This window comes from Leptonychotes weddellii, chromosome 9 (genome assembly GCF_054177405.1).
Source record: "Leptonychotes weddellii isolate Sample4059 chromosome 9, ASM5417740v2, whole genome shotgun sequence".
Taxonomy (NCBI): Eukaryota; Metazoa; Chordata; class Mammalia; order Carnivora; family Phocidae; genus Leptonychotes; species Leptonychotes weddellii.
In genome coordinates this window covers 85,936,654-85,956,610 of record NC_138377.1, presented here as the reverse complement: position 1 = coordinate 85,956,610, position 19,957 = coordinate 85,936,654, and the positions used below count along the sequence as shown (strand labels likewise).

General features: G+C 35.4%; 1 protein-coding gene across 6 annotated transcripts in view; it reads right to left on the bottom strand.

The window, feature by feature from the left end:
- Positions 1–19,957, bottom strand: part of TEX9 (testis expressed 9) — a 77,487-nt gene that overhangs the window by 33,431 nt on the left and 24,099 nt on the right. For 5 of the 6 annotated variants that reach the window (XM_031027793.2, XM_081831130.1, XM_006732970.3 and 2 more), the window contains one exon: positions 8,923–9,057. The exons of the other annotated variant lie outside the window; for it this stretch is intronic. In XM_031027793.2, coding sequence (XP_030883653.1) covers positions 8,923–9,057 — 135 coding nt within the window. The remainder of the gene's footprint in view (positions 1–8,922; positions 9,058–19,957) is intronic. 6 annotated transcript variants of the gene reach the window in all.

Genomic DNA, 19,957 nt, shown 5'->3' with positions numbered 1-19,957 from the left:
CACTCCCCCTGCTTGTGTTCTCTCTCTCACTGTGTCTCTGTCAAATAAATAAATAAAATCTTTAAAAAAAAAAAAAACAAGATAAGCTTTTGCACAGCAAAGGAAACAGTCAACAAAACCAAAAGACAATCGACAGAGTGGGAGAAGATATTCGGAAATGACATAACAGATAAAGGGCTAGTATCCAAAATCTACAAAGAACTTATCAAACTCAACACCCTAAGAACAAATAATCCAATCAAGAAATGGGCAGAAGACATGAACAGACTTTGCACAAAGAAGACATCCAAATGGCCAAGAGACACATGAAAAAGTGCTCAACATCACTCGGCATCAGGGAAATACAAATCAAAACCTCAATGAGATACGACCTCACCCCAGTCAGAGTGGCTAAAATTAACAAGTCAGGAAATGACAGATGTTGGCGAGGATGTGGAGAAAGGGGAACCCTCCTACACTGTTGGTGGGAATGCAAGCTGGTGCAGCCACTCAGGAAAACAGTATGGAGTTTCCTCAAAAAGTTGAAAATAGAGCTACCCTACAACCCAGCAATTGCACTACTGGGTATTTACCCCAAAGATACAAATGTAGTGATCCGAAGGGGCACATGCACCCCAATGTTTATAGCAGCAATGTCCACAATAGTCAAACTATGGAAAGAGCCTAGATGTCTGTCGACAGATGAATAGATAAAGAAGATGTGGTATATGTATATATAATGGACTATTACTCAGAAATAAAAAAAAATGAAATCTTGCCATTTGCAACAACGTGGATGGAACTAGAGGGTATTATGCTAAGCAAAATAAGTCAATCAGAGAAAGATAAGTATCATATGATCTCACTGATACGAGGAATTTGAGAAACAAGACAGAGGATCATAGGGGAAGGGAGGGAAAAATGAAACAAGATGAAACCAGAGAGGGAGATAAACCATAAGAGACTCTTCATCTCAGGAAACAAACTCAGGGTTGTTGGAGTGGAGGGGGGTGGGAGGGAGGGGGTGGCTGGGTAATGGACATTGGAGAGGGTATGTACCATAGTGAGCGCTGTGAATTGTGTAAGATTGATGAGTCACAGACTGGTACCCCTGAAACAAATACATTATATGTTAATACAAAAATTTTTTAAAAAAGAAAAAATTGAGAAACTTTTAGCTAGACTAACCAAGGAAAAGAGAGGTGCCCAAATCAGCAAAATTATAAATGACAAAGGAGACAATTGATATGTCAAAAATACAAATGATCATAAGAAAATACTGTGAACAACTATATACGAACAAACTGGATGACCTAGATGCAATGGGAGACATTCTTATAAACACACCACCTACCAAGACTGAATCAGGAAGAAATAGAAAATTTGAACAGATTAATTACTAGTAAGGAGATTGAATCAGTAATCAAAAATTTCCTAACAAAAGCAAAGCTCAGGTCCAGATGGCTTCACTGGTGAAGTTTACCAAACGTTTAAAGAATAATGCGAACCTTCTCAAACTCTTCCAAAAAATCAAAAAGGACTTATTTTATAAGGCCAGCATTATTCTGATACCAAAACCAGGAAAGGACACTATAAGAAAACTACACACCAATGTCCCTGATGAATATAGATGCAAAAATTCTCAATATAATAGTAGCAGACCAAATTCAGCAGCACATAAAAGGATTATTCACCATGATCAAGTGGGATTTAACCCTGGGATGTAAGGATGGTTCAACATAAACAAATCCATCAATGTGATACATCAAAATAGAATGAAAGAAAAAAAGCACATGATCATCTTAATTAAAACAGAAAAAGCATTTGACAAAATTCAACATCCACTCATGATAAAAACTCTTAATAAATTAGGTTTAGAAGGAATGAACCTTAACATATTATAGGCCATATATGATAAGCTGACACAGCTAACATCATACTTATGGTAAAAGGATAAGTTTCCTTTAAGACTAAGAACAAGACAAGGGTGCCCATTCTCACTACTCCTATTCAACAAAGTACTAGAAGTGCTAGCCAGAGCAGTCAGGCAGGAAAAAGAAATAAAAGCCATCAGAACTGGAAAGGAAGAAGTAAAATTGTCTCTATTTGCATATGACATGATTTTATATATAGCAGCTTTATTTATAAAAGCCAAATTATGGAAACAACCTAAGTGTCCATTGATAAATGAATGGATAAAGGAGATGTTATACATGTATACATGATAGAGTATTATTCAGCCATAAAAAAACAAAATCTTGCCATTTGCAATCACATGGATGGAGCTAGAGAGTATAACACTAAGTGAAATAAGTCGGTCAGAGAAAGACAAATACTATATGATTTTCTCATATGTGGAATTTAAAAAACAAAACAAAACCAAAAAAATGAGCAAAGGAAAAAAGAGACAAACCAAGAAACAGACTTTTAACTTTAGAGAACAAATTGATGGTTACCAGAAGGGAGGTAGATGGGGGGATGGGTAAAATAGGCAATGGGGATTAAGGAGTACACTTGTGATGAGCACTGGGTGATGTATGGAATTACTGAATCACTATATTGTAACTATCACCTGTAACTAGTATAACACTATATGTTAACTATACAGGAATTTAAAATAAAAAAGAAAGAGGGGAAAAAAGAAAATCCTAAAGACTCCACCAAGCAACCGTTAGATGTAATTGATAAATTCAGTAAAGTTGCAGGATACAAAATTAACATCCAAAAATCAGTAGTGTTTCTATACACTAACAAAGAATTGTCTGAAAAAGAAATCTCATTTATAATATCATCAAAAACAATAAACTTAGGAATAAACGAAACACATGTACAATGAAAACTATAAGATATTGATGAAGGAAATCAAAGAAGATACACATGAATGGAAAGGTATCGTGTGTTCATGGATTAGAAGATTATTGTTAAAATTTCCATACTACCAAAACAATCTATAAATTGAATGCAATCCCTCTCTATCAAGATTCAAATAGCACTTACTACAGAGGGAGGCAAAACAATCCTAACACTTATATAGAACCACAAAAGATTCCAAATAGCCAAAACAATCCTGAGAAAAAAGAACACAGTGGGAGGAATCACACTTCCTGATTTCAAGCTATATCAAAAAGCTGTAGTAATTAAAATAGTACGGCACTGGCTTAAAAGCAGACACAGACCAGTGGAACAGAATTAAGAGCCCAGAAATTGGGGTGCCTGGGTGGCTCAGTCGTTAAGCATCTGCCTTCGGCTCAGGTCATGATCCCAGGGTCTTGGGATCGAGCCCCGCATCGGGCTCCCTGCTCAGCAGGAAGCCTGCTTCTCCCTCTCCCACTCCCCCTGCTTGTGATCCCTCTCTCACTGTGTCTCTCTCTGTCAAATAAATAAAATCTTCAAAAAAAAAAAAAAAGAGCCCAGAAATTAACCCACGCACATACAGTCAATTATTTCACAAGGGAGCCAAGAATACTCAATGGGAAAAGGATAGTCTTCTCAATAAATGGTACTGGGGAAACTGGATAGTCACATGTTAAAGAATGAAACTTGGTTCCTATCTTATACCACTCACAAAAATTAAACTGAAATGGATTAAAGACTTAAATGTAAGACCAGAAACTCCTAGGAAAAAATATAGGAAAACAACTCCTTGACATGGGTCTTGACTATGAGTTTTTGGATATGACATATAAAACACCAGTAACAAAATAAAAAAAACAAGGGGAACTACATCAAACTAAAAAGCTTCTGCACAGCAAAAGAAATGATCAACAAAATGAAATTGCAACCTACAGAATGGGAAGAAGTAGTTGCAAACCATATAGCTGATAAGGGGTTAATATTTAAAATATGTCCAGAAATCATACAACTCAATAATAAAAAACTCCACAAATAATCCAATTAAAAAATGGGCAAAGGACTTGAAGATATTTTCCAAAGATGATAGACTAAAAATGGCTAACAGGTACATGAAAAGGTGCTCAACATCACTAATCATCAGGGAAATGCACATTAAAACCACAATGAGAAATCACCTCATGCTTGTTTGAATGGCTATCATCAAAAAGCAAGAGATAACAAATGATGGAGAGGATGTGGAGAAAAGGGAACACTCGTGCACTATTAGTGGGATTGTACATTGGTAAAACCACAATGGAAAACAGTTTAGAGGTTCCTCAAAAAATTTAAAATACAACTATCATATAATCCAGTAATTCCTCTTCTGTGAATATATCCAAAGGAAATGAAAATACCACATCAAAGAGATATCTGCAACCCCATGTTCATGGCAACATTATTTACAATAGCCAAGACATGGAAACAACCTAAGTGTCCATCAATGGATGAATGGATGAAGATGTTGTGGTATCATTGGCATATTATTCAGCCACAAAAAAGAAATCCTGCCATTCACAACATGGATAGACCTTGAGGGCATTATGCTAAGTGAAGTAAGTCAGACAGAGAAAGACAAATACTGTGTGATCTTACTCATACTTAAAAAATTTTTTTTTAAAAAGTCTTTTAAAAAATGCATAGAAAAACAGAAGGAAGGTGGTCAAAAGGCACAAACTTCCAGTTATAAGATAAAAAAGAACTAGAAATGTAATATACAACATGATAACTACACATAACTGTTGTATGGTATATTTGAAAGTTGTTAAGAGAGTAGATCCTAAGAATTCTCAATACCAGAAAAAAAGCTTTTCTGATTTTTTTGTATCACTATGAGATGATGGATATTAAATAAACTTACTGTGGCAATAATTTCACAATATATGTAAATCAAATCATTATGCTCTAGACCTTAAACTTACACAGTGCTGTATGTCAATTATATCTCAATAAAACTGGGGGAAAAGATATCAAGATAGCAAATAAGCATATGAGGATGCTCAGTATCATTCACTGGTCATTAGGAATATGTAAAGTAACCACAATAAGGGGCGCCTGGGTGGCTCAGTTGGTTAAGCGACTGCCTTCAGCTCAGGTCATGATCCTGGAGTCCTGGGATCGAGTCCCACGTTGGGCTCCCTGCTCAGCAGGGAGTCTGCTTCCCCCTCTGACCCTCCTCCCACTCATGCTCTCTGTCTCTCATTCTCTCTCTCAAATAAATAAAATCTTAAAAAAAAAAAGTAACCACAATAAGATACAATTAGTCACCCACCGGCACAGTGAAATGTAAAAGCCTGACTATATCAAACGCTGGTGAAGATATGGTATAGCTAAAACTTTCAAATGCTGCTGTGGGGAATATAAATTGTTAGAGCCTTTTGGAAAACAGTTCAGCAGTTGAATGTACATCTATAATAAAACTCAGAATTTAAATCTAGGTATTTACCCAAGAGAAATGAAAACAGATGTCTACACAAAGACTTATATGTGAATGTGCATTGCAGCTTTATTTGTAATAGCGATCACTGGAAACAACCCTAAGTCCATCAACAAGGTGGTATTGTTTGGTATATTTATACCAAGTGGAAAATTATTAAAAGTGAACTACTGTCACATGCAGCAATGGGATGAACTTCAAGATGTTCTAAAATAACTCAAGCTTCTTTCCCAACCTATTCCAGGGAATGGCACGATCTATCTGGTTCTGAAAATAAAAAATCAAAATGTCCTCTTGAAAGCTTCCCTTTCCCACAATCCCATATCCAGTCCATCACCATGTCCTAGTGATTTTTCTCTCTTCAGTGTATTTTGATACTTGGTTTCTCTCCATTTTTACCACTATCAGTTTAGGCCAAGCTACCTCATCATCTCTCACACCGCTATTCTTAACCAGCATCCATTCTTGCCCCCCTCCAATGAATTCTCCACACAACAAACAAAAACACTTTCCAGGTGCTCATATGATCATAGCATGGTCTCCCCCAACCTTGTTCAAAATAACCATGCAGTGGCTTTGTACTACTCTTTGGATAAAAGCCAAAATACTTAACACAGCCTAAAGGATCTAGATGGTTTGGCCTCTACCTATGTTTGAGGCTCATTTGATAATACTCCCTTCACTTCCATCCCTGACTTTCATGACCTTGTCTTTTTTCCTGCCACAGAGCCATTTTTTACAAAGGATTCCTTTTGTCCATAATCTCTTCCTAGCATATAACTTGTTAATATTATTCAGATCTTAGCTTAGAATTACATTTTTTAAAAAGCATTCCTTGACCTGGTTACTTGCTCAAAGCACAGCTGCACCTCAGTTTTACTTGATGAATTGTCTAAATAACACACAGCTTCTCCACTACAAAATGCATGATTACACAGACCACATTTATTTTTTTTATCACCTTTATACCTCCAGCCTCTAGTAAAGATCTAGCAGGTACCTAGAAGGTCCTCATAAATATTTCTAAATGAATGAAGAATTAGAAATTATCTGTTCCTAAATGAAGTAACATGGGCTTGGTGACATATTTTATTTATTTATTTTTTTTAAAGATTTTATTTATTTATTTGACAGAGAGACACACAGTGAGAGAGGAGCACAAGCAGGGGGAGTGGAGGGGGGAGAGGCAGGCTTCCCGCCGAGCGGGGAGCCCGATGTGGGGCTCAATCCCAGAACGCTGGGATCATGACCTGAGCCGAAGGCAGGCGCTTAACGACTGAGCCACCCAGGCGCCCCATGGTGACATATTTTAAATGGACTACAAGCAAACCATCTAATCAAATGTTCTGTTTTTAAGAAGCATTCCAATTAAAGCATCTCATAGTTGTCTTTCCACATTCCTTCCTGCAGTGTGTTTCAGAGGCAATTACTACATTCAAGACACTGAGACACAGCAGTGAATGAGACAGTCAGAGTCCCTGCACTCAGGCAGCATCTAGTTTAACTTGACTGACTTTTCATTTCAAAAGTTACTCTAAGGCCAGATTACATGTTTCCTAACCTCTGTGGAGAATATATCATTTTTTAAAATAAATCCTTAACTTTCTGATCACTATGAGGCAATCTTGTTCTATTTTATGGAAGACTTAGTATTTCTTAAACATACAAACCTGAATAATTTTAATTATCTACCTAATTATATGTCTAATCAGAATGAGAAGGTACCAAGAATTAAAATGGAAAAAAGTATACCTCCTTACAAAAAACTTATATACAGACTAGACTACAAGGGAAAACTTAACCACATATGGCCAAAACATCCTTCAAAGACAAACGTTAGAAATGAAGCAAAATAGGGCGCCTGGGTGGCTCAGTTGGTTAGGCGACTGCCTTCGGCTCAGGTCATGATCCTGGAGTCCCTGGATCGAGTCCCACATCGGGCTCCCTGCTCAGCGGGGAGTCTGCTTCTCCCTCTGACCTTTCCCCCTCTCATGCTCTCTCTATTTCATTCTCTCTCTCAAATAAATAAATAAAAAATCTTTAAAAAAAAAATGAAGCAAAATAATTGAAAAATTAAAAACTTAAGACTCATATTTTTTCAGAAATTTGACAAAGTTACATCTCAGAACTCTGATCTCAAAATGTCTACTTGATAGCAAGTAGTTACACAAAATGTTCTCCCACTATGTTTAAACTGATCATCCATAATGTAGACTTGGGATCAGAAATTTGTCTTCAACATATTTGTTTTTACAGTGTTGATGGTTTTAAACTACGTAATGAGGACTTGGTATGTCAATTTGCAAAATGGCTGATTAGGATTACTGTTGTCATGGAAACAAGTTTTCCCTTCTACTTCTCTAATGTGTGTGCTAAAACAGAGATCACATCTACAACCAAGAATTAGCAAATCCTGACATATACATGGTTATTCCATTTTATTTTCTTCAAAATCCCTTCAGAGTGAACCAAACTGGAAATATTCCAATAGCATGCTAATTATTGGCAAGCTATAAAGATGACTTCCTAACTTGTTCATTTAATAACTTCTATTCATAAATCCCCATCATCATACCATCATTGATGTCTCTTGAACATGAACACAATCTGATCACAGAGCATAAACTATCTCACAGAAGAGATCTTAAAACTCTGTAGTCTCTGTAACATATCTGCCTTTGTTAAACGTGTTGGAGGATTTATCAAGTTCAGTTTAGTTCTATGTCCTATTAAGTGTTATTAGTTTAATAGAAAATGTATCATCTGTGTATGTAATGAAGGTGGGTCCTAACTTCATCATCCGAGCCACTGTTAAATTATTCAATATTGTCCTAAAGGAGAGATTCCAATGGAGCATCACTTTTAGGCTGACATAGAACCAAAAACTAATAGCCAAAATGTATAGAGTATACAAAAGGTTTTCACACACAATACTTGAGCACTTATTCAACAGATATTTCAGGAATTGAGTGCTAATTCTATGCCAACCATTGGTTAGATACTGGGATACAAGAGTGATCCTTACAACTCTGTAACAGTGATTATCAAAATGTCGTCTCAGAACCAGTGGCTTCAGCATCACCCAGGGAACTGCTATTACAACTAGTAAAAATAGGCTCACCCCAGATCTACTAAATCTGAAACTCTGGGGGTGGGGCCCAGCAATATATATTTTAACAAGCCTTCCAGGTAATTCTGATACATGCTCAAGTTTGAGAACCACTGCCCTGTAAAGTAGCCCTTTGCATTCTATATTAGAAAAGTGGGGCTCAGAGAAGGAAACAGACTTGAGATACCAAAGAGGCTTTTTCCTACCACTCATCCCCAGAGATTAGAAAAATGTCTGGCACATAATATGGGCACACAATAAAGATTTGTTGGATGAAAAAATGACTGAATCCTCCAAAGAGTTGTGCTATCACCCAATTATGGCAATAGCCCAGGCAATATAATCCTAACTTCTGGAAGATATACATATCAACAATGAACACACTTCTGAAAAGAGAAATGTTCACCATGACATCAAGAATTATAACTTAAAAACTAATTATTTTTGACTCTTGTAAAAAGAAGTTACCAAAGGTGACCACTACCAAAACTATTCAATTTTTCCATACCTTGTTATTTTGCCTTGATTTACTTAACTCCAGTTTATACTTTTCTGCCTCTTCTAGAGCTCTATTCAACCGAACTTCTGTAGCACTTTGGTTACTGGCAGCCTGTTTTTGTAGTCTTCTTTTATTTTCTAATTCCTATATGGTAAAAGATATATGGAACATTTATAAATATAAGTTCTCTCTGTTATTCTGCAACATTTTCCATTTCCATATTCCTTGCTTTCTCCCAAATTTTACACACACTTACACACAAACACACACCCAAAGTTTGGGGGCCGAGCACCGAGTGACAGAGGGCTCAGAGAATTCTTACCCTGAATTGGTATTAGAAAGATATATCCTTAAAGATGTAGTCATGAATTAGGCTTTCAAATTACTTTTTGTTTGGAATTTTCTATCTCTTTTTATATAGTATAGAGGTCCTCTATACTTATTTTATAAGCAACTCTTTGTCACTATAGTTCTTCCTTTGGGAACCTCCCCAAAACAGCTATGTAAGGCACAAACGCTCATAAATACTGTGTTTGTATAAACCTAACAAAGTGTATCATATAAGAAATATTTGTTAAAAACAGAGCATTCTACATTAGCCTTACAGGGAAAGTCCCAACTCTTAGCAAAAACAACAGATCTTATGGATTCATGTTCTACATCTTGGGGTAGGTTTAGACTTGCATTTCTGCAAATATTCTAAGAGATGCTGTTGCAGAGAGTCTACAGAAGAAACATGAACATGTACGATAAACTCCAAACTCTACCATAACCTGGCACTATAATCTCATCTCCTGCAAGATGTTACCTTCAGATATATCTCCCAAACAGCTATGATGTTTCTTGCCTCTGAACCTTTGCTCATCTCATGCTCTTCCTTCTGCCCTGATCCCTCCTCCCTGCTCATTTTTACGTAGCCCGCACCTATCCATCCTTTAAGACTCAATGAGGAGTGTACATGAGGGTTTTACCTCCTCCAAGAAGCCTTCCCTCATTATCTTTCTCATTCTCCTCCCAGGTTGGATTAGGTACCCTTTCTTCAGAGCTCCTACAACACCTTGACACACATATAGCATATGTGTGCTGTGCAGAACTGAAACTATCTATTTACTTCATTTTCCCCACAATTAATGTAAGCTCATTGAGGATAGAAACAGTGTGAATTTCTGTATTCCCGGAACTTCAGTGGCATAGAAGAGGCACTAACGACATGTTTATTCAACTGAATTTATTTTGTAGTTAAATCACTCTTCTTTGCATCCCCTACAATACCTAGTACAGAGCCTTATATACAAGAGATATTCAATAAATATCATGGAATTAAAATGATGCAGTTAAAAATACAGTTCTCTGTTTTCTTCTTCCATAAATTTTTTTCTCCTGGCTGTATCACTGTGTTTTATTTGAAAACTGATCTCCCTGACCCTAAGTAATTAAGGGCAAAACAACACACAACAAAACACATGCTGCTCTTTATGTGGGTTTTTAAACAAATCAAACTGTGTATGAATACCATCTGCTATCACCAGCCTTCACAGCTTTGTGGGTGGTAGCTACAGTAAGAGCAAGCTTGATTTATCTCACTGTTCACATGGAAAAGGCAGAAATTCTCCTTAGCTACAAAGTCCACAATTCTAGCTGCCTCATTTCGGCCTCCACCTATAAGATATGAAAATAAATCTTTGCCCTTCTCTTTCCTGCTGGTAACTTTGTAACCTACTTCACAGAAAAATGAAAACCATCCAACACCACATTATGTTCCTCTACCCATGAATCAATATGGCCCCCTTCTTGGGAGAAGAGAAAAACAAAAAACGTTAGAAAAATAATATATGAAATAAAGTATTCCTATATGAGCAAATCCACTAAGGAAAGGGAAAACCTTACCAAAAACTTGAAAACATTTCTGTTTTCAATCACACTCAAGTACTTTTTACAAAGTGCAGACAAGATACCAATATTTTTTATGAGAGAGCTTATAAGCTGAAAATAATAAAGTAAATCTATTGTTACCAAAAAAAAAAAAAATTAAGCAGTTTACATGTTAGAGAAAAATTTTAGGAAAGATTTCAAACCTTGAATTTTACATTAGCTTTAAAAGAAAAATCTAGATAGCCTAAAGGAATTAAAATCTCACTTTAAAACTCAATTACTATGAGATCCAATGAGAAATAATTTGCCATCCTCTCTTAACTTTTAAAGCATTCCTAAGGAACTGGGAGAAGGCAAGAATAGAGAGAGCTATGTATTAGTAGCCACAGCACTGACAAAATGGTAGCAAATGCTTTAAGAGTAACACAAATTGTCACAGTAAGTCAGAAGAGGAATAATCAGATGAAGACAAATAAATGATCAGATAAGGTTCTAGAAATAAGTGGCTAAGGTACAAAAAGCAATAAACTTGGGGTCAGAGGACCTATGAGCTGTGGTAGTCTCAGTTTCCATATCTGAAATTGGTGGTAATGATAGCTATGCCTAGTTACTTGTTCATATTTATTGAGCACTTACTATGTGCCAGGTACTATTCTACATGAATGATGGGCACACAAAATTAATATATACAATGGATAATTAAGTAGTACACCATGAAACCTAAGCTGGGGGAGAAGGGAATAAAGAACTGGGGGGAGGTGCAGATCTATAGAATAAAAACACATGACTACACACAACTATCATATGTATGTGATAGCAATTTGTAAACTATATACTATTAAACAAAGGTAAGGACCATTAATATCATGGCTTTGCAGGATACATACAGGCAAAAATTTAAAAGCTTTCTTTGCAAGATAAGGACGTGAAAAAATTAAGAAAATGCTTTTGAGGAGTTCTGCTATAGAAATAAAAAAGAACAAAAGCATCTTTAGGAAATGATACAAACCTCAATTTTAGCTGGAGTGAAAGATAAAAAGAGAGCAGACTTTTTTTTTTTAAGTGAGTTACTAATATTAATAAGCATGTTTGTGTGACATAATCCATGGTCAGAGAAACTTGTGGAGTGTACCTATTGACTTTAATTTGACCAAAAAACAAAACAAAGCAGAGATTAAGGCTTCCACCCTTGATCAAATAATAAGAAACTAACATAAAAACACACTGTAAACAACTAAAAAAAACATTAAATAACTATTTAGAGATAAAGGAAAACGGTAGGATTATGATTACTGAGAGAAGAGAAATAAATGGAGTAGTCCTACAATCACCCCAGCATTCTGCCTGGAGGCAATATCCACACTGTGGGTATAAGGAGGAGAAAATACAAACAGAACCAAGGTCTGCTGAGCTGAGGAGACAGAGATGGAAGTTGGAGGAGACTGAAGCAGCTGGAATTTCTGAGAAGGGTTCAAAAAAGGAGGAACTCCATTAGGAGGGAGCTTCAGGAATCTACACAGGGTATCTTTTGAATATACTGAGGACTAGGCCACACCTAGTGGCTACTCTAGACCAACCCCGGCCAAACTTAAAAACAGGCCTTAAAGGGACTAAACTGACAAATAACTACTTGTGTTCAAAGAGTACATTAAATACAGCTACTCAACAATATAATATTCACAATGTCTAGCATCCAGTATAAAATCACTAACTAAACCAAGAAGCAGGAAAATGTGATTGATATCCAGAAGAAAAATTCAATAGAAACAATCCATAAATGAGAAATATGATGGATACAGCAGACAAGACTGTCAAAACAGCTATTTTAATTATATATGTTAATATAATGAGGACATAAATTCAGAATATAAAAAAATCAAATGGAACTTCTACAGATGAATAATGTATCAAAATGAACATTTCATTAGTTAAGAGCATATTAGACACTGCAAAGAAAAGATCAGTGAACTACTGAAGACAGCAACAGAATCTATTCAAATAAAAAATATAAGGGAAAAAAGGCTAAAAACATCAGTGACCTAATATCACTAATACATTATCAGTGGGATAATATCAAGTGGCCTAACAAAAGTATAATTGAAGTTACAGGTTGGGGGAGGGAGAGAAGGGGTACAGAAAAAATACTGGAAGAAATAATAGCCAAACTTTTCCAAATTTGATGAACACTATAAACCCACAGATTCAAAAAGTTCAACAAACTTTAAGCCAAATAAACACTCCACACAAAACTGAGAAAACACATCATTATGAAATTGCTGAAAACCAGTAACAGAGAATGTCTTAAGAGCAAAGATAAAAGATACAAATATACAAGGGTAGAAAGAAAAGAATTACTGTGAACTTTTTGTCAGAAATGACATAACCCAGAGAACAATGGGATGATATCTTCAAAGTACCAAAAGAAGATAGAAACTGGGGTGCCTGGGTGGCTCAGTTGGTTAAGCGACTGCCTTCAGCTCAGGTCATGATCCCAGGGTCTTGGGATCGAGCCCCGCATCGGGCTCCCTGCTCAGCCAGAAGCCTGCTTCTCCCTCTCCCACTCCCCCTTCTTGTGTTCCCTCTCACGCTGTCTCTCTCTGTCAATTAAATAAATAAATTTAAAAATCTTAAAAAAAAACAAAACAGAAACTTCCAATTGGTAATTCTCTATCTAGTGAAAATATCCTTCAAAAATTTAAGGGGGTCCAAACACACACAAGTGCATACAGAACTGGTGAAATCTGAATAATGCCTGTGGATTATACCAATGTCAATTTTCAGGTTTTATTTTTATTTTTTTTAAAGATTTTATTTATTTATTTGAGAGAGAGAGAATGAGAGAGAGCAAGCACATGAGAGGGGGGAGGGGCAGAGGGAGAAGCAAACTCCCCGCCGAGCAGGGAGCCCAATGCGGGACTCGGTCCAGGGACTCCAGGATCATGACCTGAGCCGAAGGCAGTCGCTTAACCAACTGAGCCACCCAGGCGCCCAATTTTCAGGTTTTAATACTGTGCTATTATTATGTTAGATGCTATTAATGAGGGATACTGAGTGAAGGATCTACAGGACCTCTATCATTTTTGCAGCTTCCTGTGAATCTGTAATTTTCAAAATAAAAAAAAAATTAAGTAAGGAAAAACACAGTCTTTTTTCAAAGAAACAAAAACAAGGAATCCGTGACTAGCAAACTTGCACCACAAAGATTGAAAGGGTAGTTATTTCAAGCAGGCATATAGAAAAACAGATTGAAAGAATGAAGAATACAAGAAATGGCAAATATAAAAGGCATTTTCATATGTTAAGCTCTTTAAAATATAACTATTTAAAGAAACACTGTGGGATTTAGGACATTTAAAAGTAAAAGCATAAAGGAAAGGGGGAAGAAATAGAATACACTGTTGTGAGGATCTTATATGTGAAAGAATATAACATGATCTGAAGGTAGACTGTGGTATGGTAAATATGTTGTGTTTTATATAATGCAATTTACACATATTAAGTATGTTTTACGTTTTTTGAGTTAAATGTAACATAAAAATATAAGAGACATAGCCAACAGTGAAGAAAAAAAACAAAATACTAAAAAATATTCAAGTCAGAACAGGAAAAAAGTAACAAGGAACGGTTAGAAAAAACAAGACACGAACAGCAAGATGATAAATTTAAATCCGAACATCAAAAATTGCATTAATCTAATTGGTCTGAACATGCCAATAAGAGAGAGAGACCATCGAAGTGGATGAAAAAGCAACACCCAACTATATACTGGCTACAACAAACCCATTTTCAATATAAAGACAGATGAAAAGTAAAAAGTTGAAGAAAGATATACCAAGCAAACATGAAGTATAATAAAGCTGGAATCACTACACTAATATCAGACAAAGTAAGCAGACTTTGGAACAAAGAATGTTACTAGAGATTTTTAAAAAGTATTTCATAATTATAAAGAAGCGTTAATCAAAAACACTATACTCCAGGGGCGCCTGGGTGGCTCAGTCGGTTAAGTGGCTGCCTTCGGCTCAGGTCATGATCCCAAGTCCTGGGATTGAGCCCCACATTGGGCTCCCTGCTCGGCGGGGAGCCTGCTTCTCCCTCTGCCTGCTGCTCCCCCTGCTTGTGTTCTGTCAAATAAACGGATAGAATCTTTAAAAAAACAACAACAACAACAACAAACAAACACTATACTCCTAAATGTGCAGGCATCCAAAACAGAGACTAAAAATACATAAAGCCAAAACTGATATAAATGAAAGGAGAAATAGACAAATCCACAATTCTAGTCAGAGATTACAGCACCTCTCTCTCAATAACTGACAGAAAACTTGAACAACACTATCAACAAATTTGCCCTAATATTTATAGAACACTCCATTCAACACAGCATACTATATATTCTTTTCAAATTACATTAAGTATTCACCAAAAGAGGCCAAATGCTGGTCCGTAAAACTAGTCAAGATAAATTTTAAAAGAATGAAATCATAAAGTGTAGGTTCTCACACCACAGAATTAAATTAGAAATTAACAGAAAGACATGAAAAATCCCCAATTATTTAGAAATTAAACAGTACACTTCTAAATAATCCAAATAGTCAAGAAAAATCGAAGAAAAGTAGAAAACACTTTGAACTTAAAATAAAAAGACAACATCAAAATTTGCGGAATGAAGATAAAGCAGCACTTAGAGGAAAATTTATAGCTTTAAAATGCTTATGTAAGAAGAAAAGTAGAAAATCAATGGTCTAAACTTCTACCTTAAGAATCCTGAAAAGAAATTAAACCCAAATAAGAATGAAGGAAATGCTAAAGGATAGAAAACTGACAAAAAGAGCAAAGTCAATGAAGCTAAATCCTGACTCACGGAAAAGTTCAATGAAATTGGTATGTATCTAGCTAGACTGATAAAGAATAAAAGAGAAAAGAGAAATTATTAATATCAAGAGTGAGACAGATGTCATTAGTACAGATAATACAGGCATTATAAATATAATAAAGGAATATTAAGGACAAATTTATGCCAATAAATTTGATGAGATGGAAAAATTTCTTAAAAAACATAAATTATCAAAACTAACTCAAAAAGTAGTAAAAAATCAAAACAGACTCATCCACTAAATAAACTGATCATTAGAATCCTTCCAAAAAGAAAATTCCACTCCACATGGTTTTATTGATGACTTATATCAAAATATAGATCAATGAACATATAGATCAATGTAGCAGAATAAACAGTCTAGAAATAGACCCACATATATGGTCAAAATTCATTTACTTAAAAAGAAAAATTCACTTTCTACACAGGTGCCATGGTAATTAAATTGAGAAAGAATAGTATTTTCAACAAATGCTGACTGTATGAAAAATAAACTTTGACCTTTATTCTCATATAAACAAAATTAACTTGAAACAGATTACAGATATATTTATATACTATATAAATGTATGTATACACACACACACACAAAGGCTAAAACCATAAAACTCCTGTATGAAGACATGAAGATTTTCTCCCATGGGGTGGGCAAAGATTTCTTGAATAAGATGAAAAAAGCACAAACTAGAAATAAAATAAAATAAAATAAATAAAATATTGGAATTCATCAAAATTTAAAACTCTTTTGAAAAACACTGTTAAGAAAATAAAAAAGCCAAGTAAGATTGGAAGAAACTATTCACTATATATTCTAGCAAAAGAATTATATAAGAACTCCTACCTCAACTCAATACGTTTTTAAATGGGCAAAAGGTTTGAACAGACAAAAGAAGATATATGAGTGGCCAATACACATATGAAAAGATGCTCAAGATCAATAGTTATAAAGGAAATACAAATTAAGCCATAATGAGATGCTAATCTTCTGCCCCTCTAAAAGGGTTAAAATTCAAAAGACTGACAATACCAAGTGCTGATAAAGATACAGACTAACTAGAACTTTCATATATTGCTGGTGGGAATGAAGGATGGTACAATTACTCTGGAACAGTTTGGCAGTTTCTTATTAAGTTAAACATCAGTTTCTGTAACACCCAGAAATTCTACTCTTAGGTATTTATCCAGCATCATGAGTGATGTTGGATGTGCCTGTATAAAAACATGTGTCTATATAAAAATTTGTATATGAAAATTCATAGTGGCTTTATTTCTAATAGTCCAAAGTTGGAAATAACTCAAATGCCTACCGACTGATGAATAAACAAAATGCAGTACATCCATAAACAAATGCTACTCAGCAATATAAGGGAATGAACCACAAAATACACAACATTAACGAATCTCAAAACCATTATGCTGACCAAAAGAAGCCAGCCATAAAAAGTACATACTTAGAAGTCCATCTATATGAAATTCTAGAACAGGGAAAACTAGTCTGTAATGAAAGAATGCAGATCAGTGGTTGGGCCATGGTTGGAGATTGCAGTTTTAAGGGAAGGGAGACAAAGGAAATTTTGGGGAGATGATAGAAATTTTATCTTGATTGCAGTGGTGGTTATAAGGATATACTATTTTGTCAAAGCACAGTGAATTCTACAATTAAAACAAGTATATTTAATTGTATTTATTTCTCAATAAAGTTGATTTTAAAACAGATCATTAATTGAAAAACAAAATTCAATGCTGAAATAAAATGTTTTCTGCTTTAATGTTTTAGAAATGGCTCTACCTGTTAGTGTAAGTTAATATGCATAGTAATTTTTTAAATAGCTGGCTTTTATAGGTTTATAGAAGCAATTCCATCAAACTCAAGCTCTGTTTTGCATTTCTATCAACTGTACATTGAGGTTTGTTTTTAGAGATAGATAGTGAGCAGAATTAGCAAAAAAAAAGATTCAATCTTGAGTTCCACATAACCCATGAGAGTTGTTACACCTCTCTTCCTGGTAGGTAGATAAGGACTCAAGATGGGAAGTTCTGAGCTAATGAAAGTCATAAAAATCTTCAGATAGTCTATGTATCATAACAGCTCAGAACACGCATCATGACTCAAAGGTTTCAAATATTTAACTCTAAACAGCAATGAGATTTTGGAATAGCTGTGTGTTTAAGACCATTTAATTTTGAGGGGTTGGAGAGTCTACATGATCTGTAGGAAGAACACAGACTTTGGAGTCAGACAAACATGGTTTGAATCCTGCACTGCCACTACCTGTATGACCCTGGGCACTTTGTTTAACCTCTCAGACTCAGTTTCTCTTTCTGTAAAAGGTTTTGCCTGACACATAGTACTCAAAAAAAATGTTAGTTCCATTTCTGCCCATACAAAGGTAGAGTTATAATCAATGTAGTCTTTTGAGAACATTAATCTATTGGTAGAGTACAAGATACAATGGATAAGAAAAAGAGAAAGGACATAAAATAACCAGTGAGGAGGATTCAGAAATAATAATAGCTTGAACCAAGAAGAGGCAATGGAAATTGAAAAGAAAAAATGAATGCAAAACATCTGAAGAACGCATAGGATGGTACAGTATAAAGGCCAGGAACAAGAAGAGAATCAAAGATGTAGGTAAGGTTTCAAGATTATGTGAAATGATAATGATGATATGACCAGAAACTTGGTAGCATATGACAAATGATAAAGTATCATGACAAATAAAAATACTGGTTTCCCAGATACAACAGGTTTTTTCTTAGAACACTTGTCTAACAGATGTAGTGAAAAGAAGGGCCACATGCACCCCAATGTTCATAGCAGCAATGTCCACAATAGCCAAACTGTGGAAAGAACCAAGATGCCCTTCAACAGACAAATGGATAAAGAAGATGTGGTCCATATATACAATGGAATATGACTCAGCCATCAGAAAGGATGAATACCCAACTTTTCCATCAACATGAATGGGACTGGAGGAGATTATGCTAAGTGAAATAAGTCAAGCAGAGAAAGTCAATTATCATATGGTTTCACTTATTTGTGGAACATAAGGAATAGCATGGAGGACATTAGGAGAAGAAAGGGAAAAATGAAGGGGGGGTGGGAGCTGGAGGGAGAAAGAGCCATGAGAGACTATGGACTCCCGGAAACAGAGGGTTTTAGAGGGGAGGGGGGTGGGGGGATGGGCTAGCCTGGTGATGGGTATTAAGGAGGGCACATACTTCATGGAGCACTGGGTGTTATTCGAAAACAATGAATCATGGAACACTACATCAAAAACTAATCATAGTATGGTAACTAACATAATAAAATTTAATTAAAAAAAAAAGAACACTTGTCTATATTTTTTAGACCAACATATGAACCACATAATGTGAACCACATATGTAATTTTAAAGCAGCTACTTTAAAAAGAAACAAGTGAAATTAATTATAATGCTATAGTTCACTTACCCCAATATACCCAAAATATTTTAATATGTAATCAATATAAAAATATTACTTTTTTATTATTTATTAAGGCTTCGAAATCTGGTATTTATTTTAAACTTACAGCATGTCACAATTTGGACTAGCCACATATAGTGAGCTACCATATTGGATAGTACTGGCTTACACTATTAGATATCATAATTAATTTTGATTTCCAGATATATAGGTAATCAAAATGTGGTATATCCATTCAATGTTACACTACTCAGTAGTGAAAAGGAACAGACTACAACATGGACTAACCTCAATTGCCTTATGCAAATGAAAAAAACAGACTCAAAAGCCTACTAAGTAACTCTATGTGATTCTAATTACCTGATATGCTGGAAGAGGCCAAATATAAGAACCGAAACCAGATCAGTGGTTGCCTTAGACTGGAAGTAGGAGGATGACTTGACTAAATTCACAAGGGAATTTTTAGGGATGGTGGAACTGTTCTGTATCTCAATTATGGCACTAGTTATATGACTATGTATTTGTCAAAACTCACAGAACTGTATAATTAAAAAGGGTGATGTACTGCATACAAATTTTATCTCAATAAAGCCAATGTTAAGAAATTTATTATCAGAAGATAATGCTAATTATACAAGACCAATGGGGCGCCTGGGTGGCTCAGTTGGTTAAGCGACTGCCTTCGGCTCAGGTCATGATCCCGGAGTCCCGGGATCGAGTCCCACATTGGGCTCCCTGCTCGGCGGGGAGTCTGCTTCTCCCTCTAACTCTACCCCCTCTTGTGCTCGCTCTCTCACTCTCTCTCTCTCAAATAAAAAAAAAAAAAAAAAAAATTATACAAGACCAAA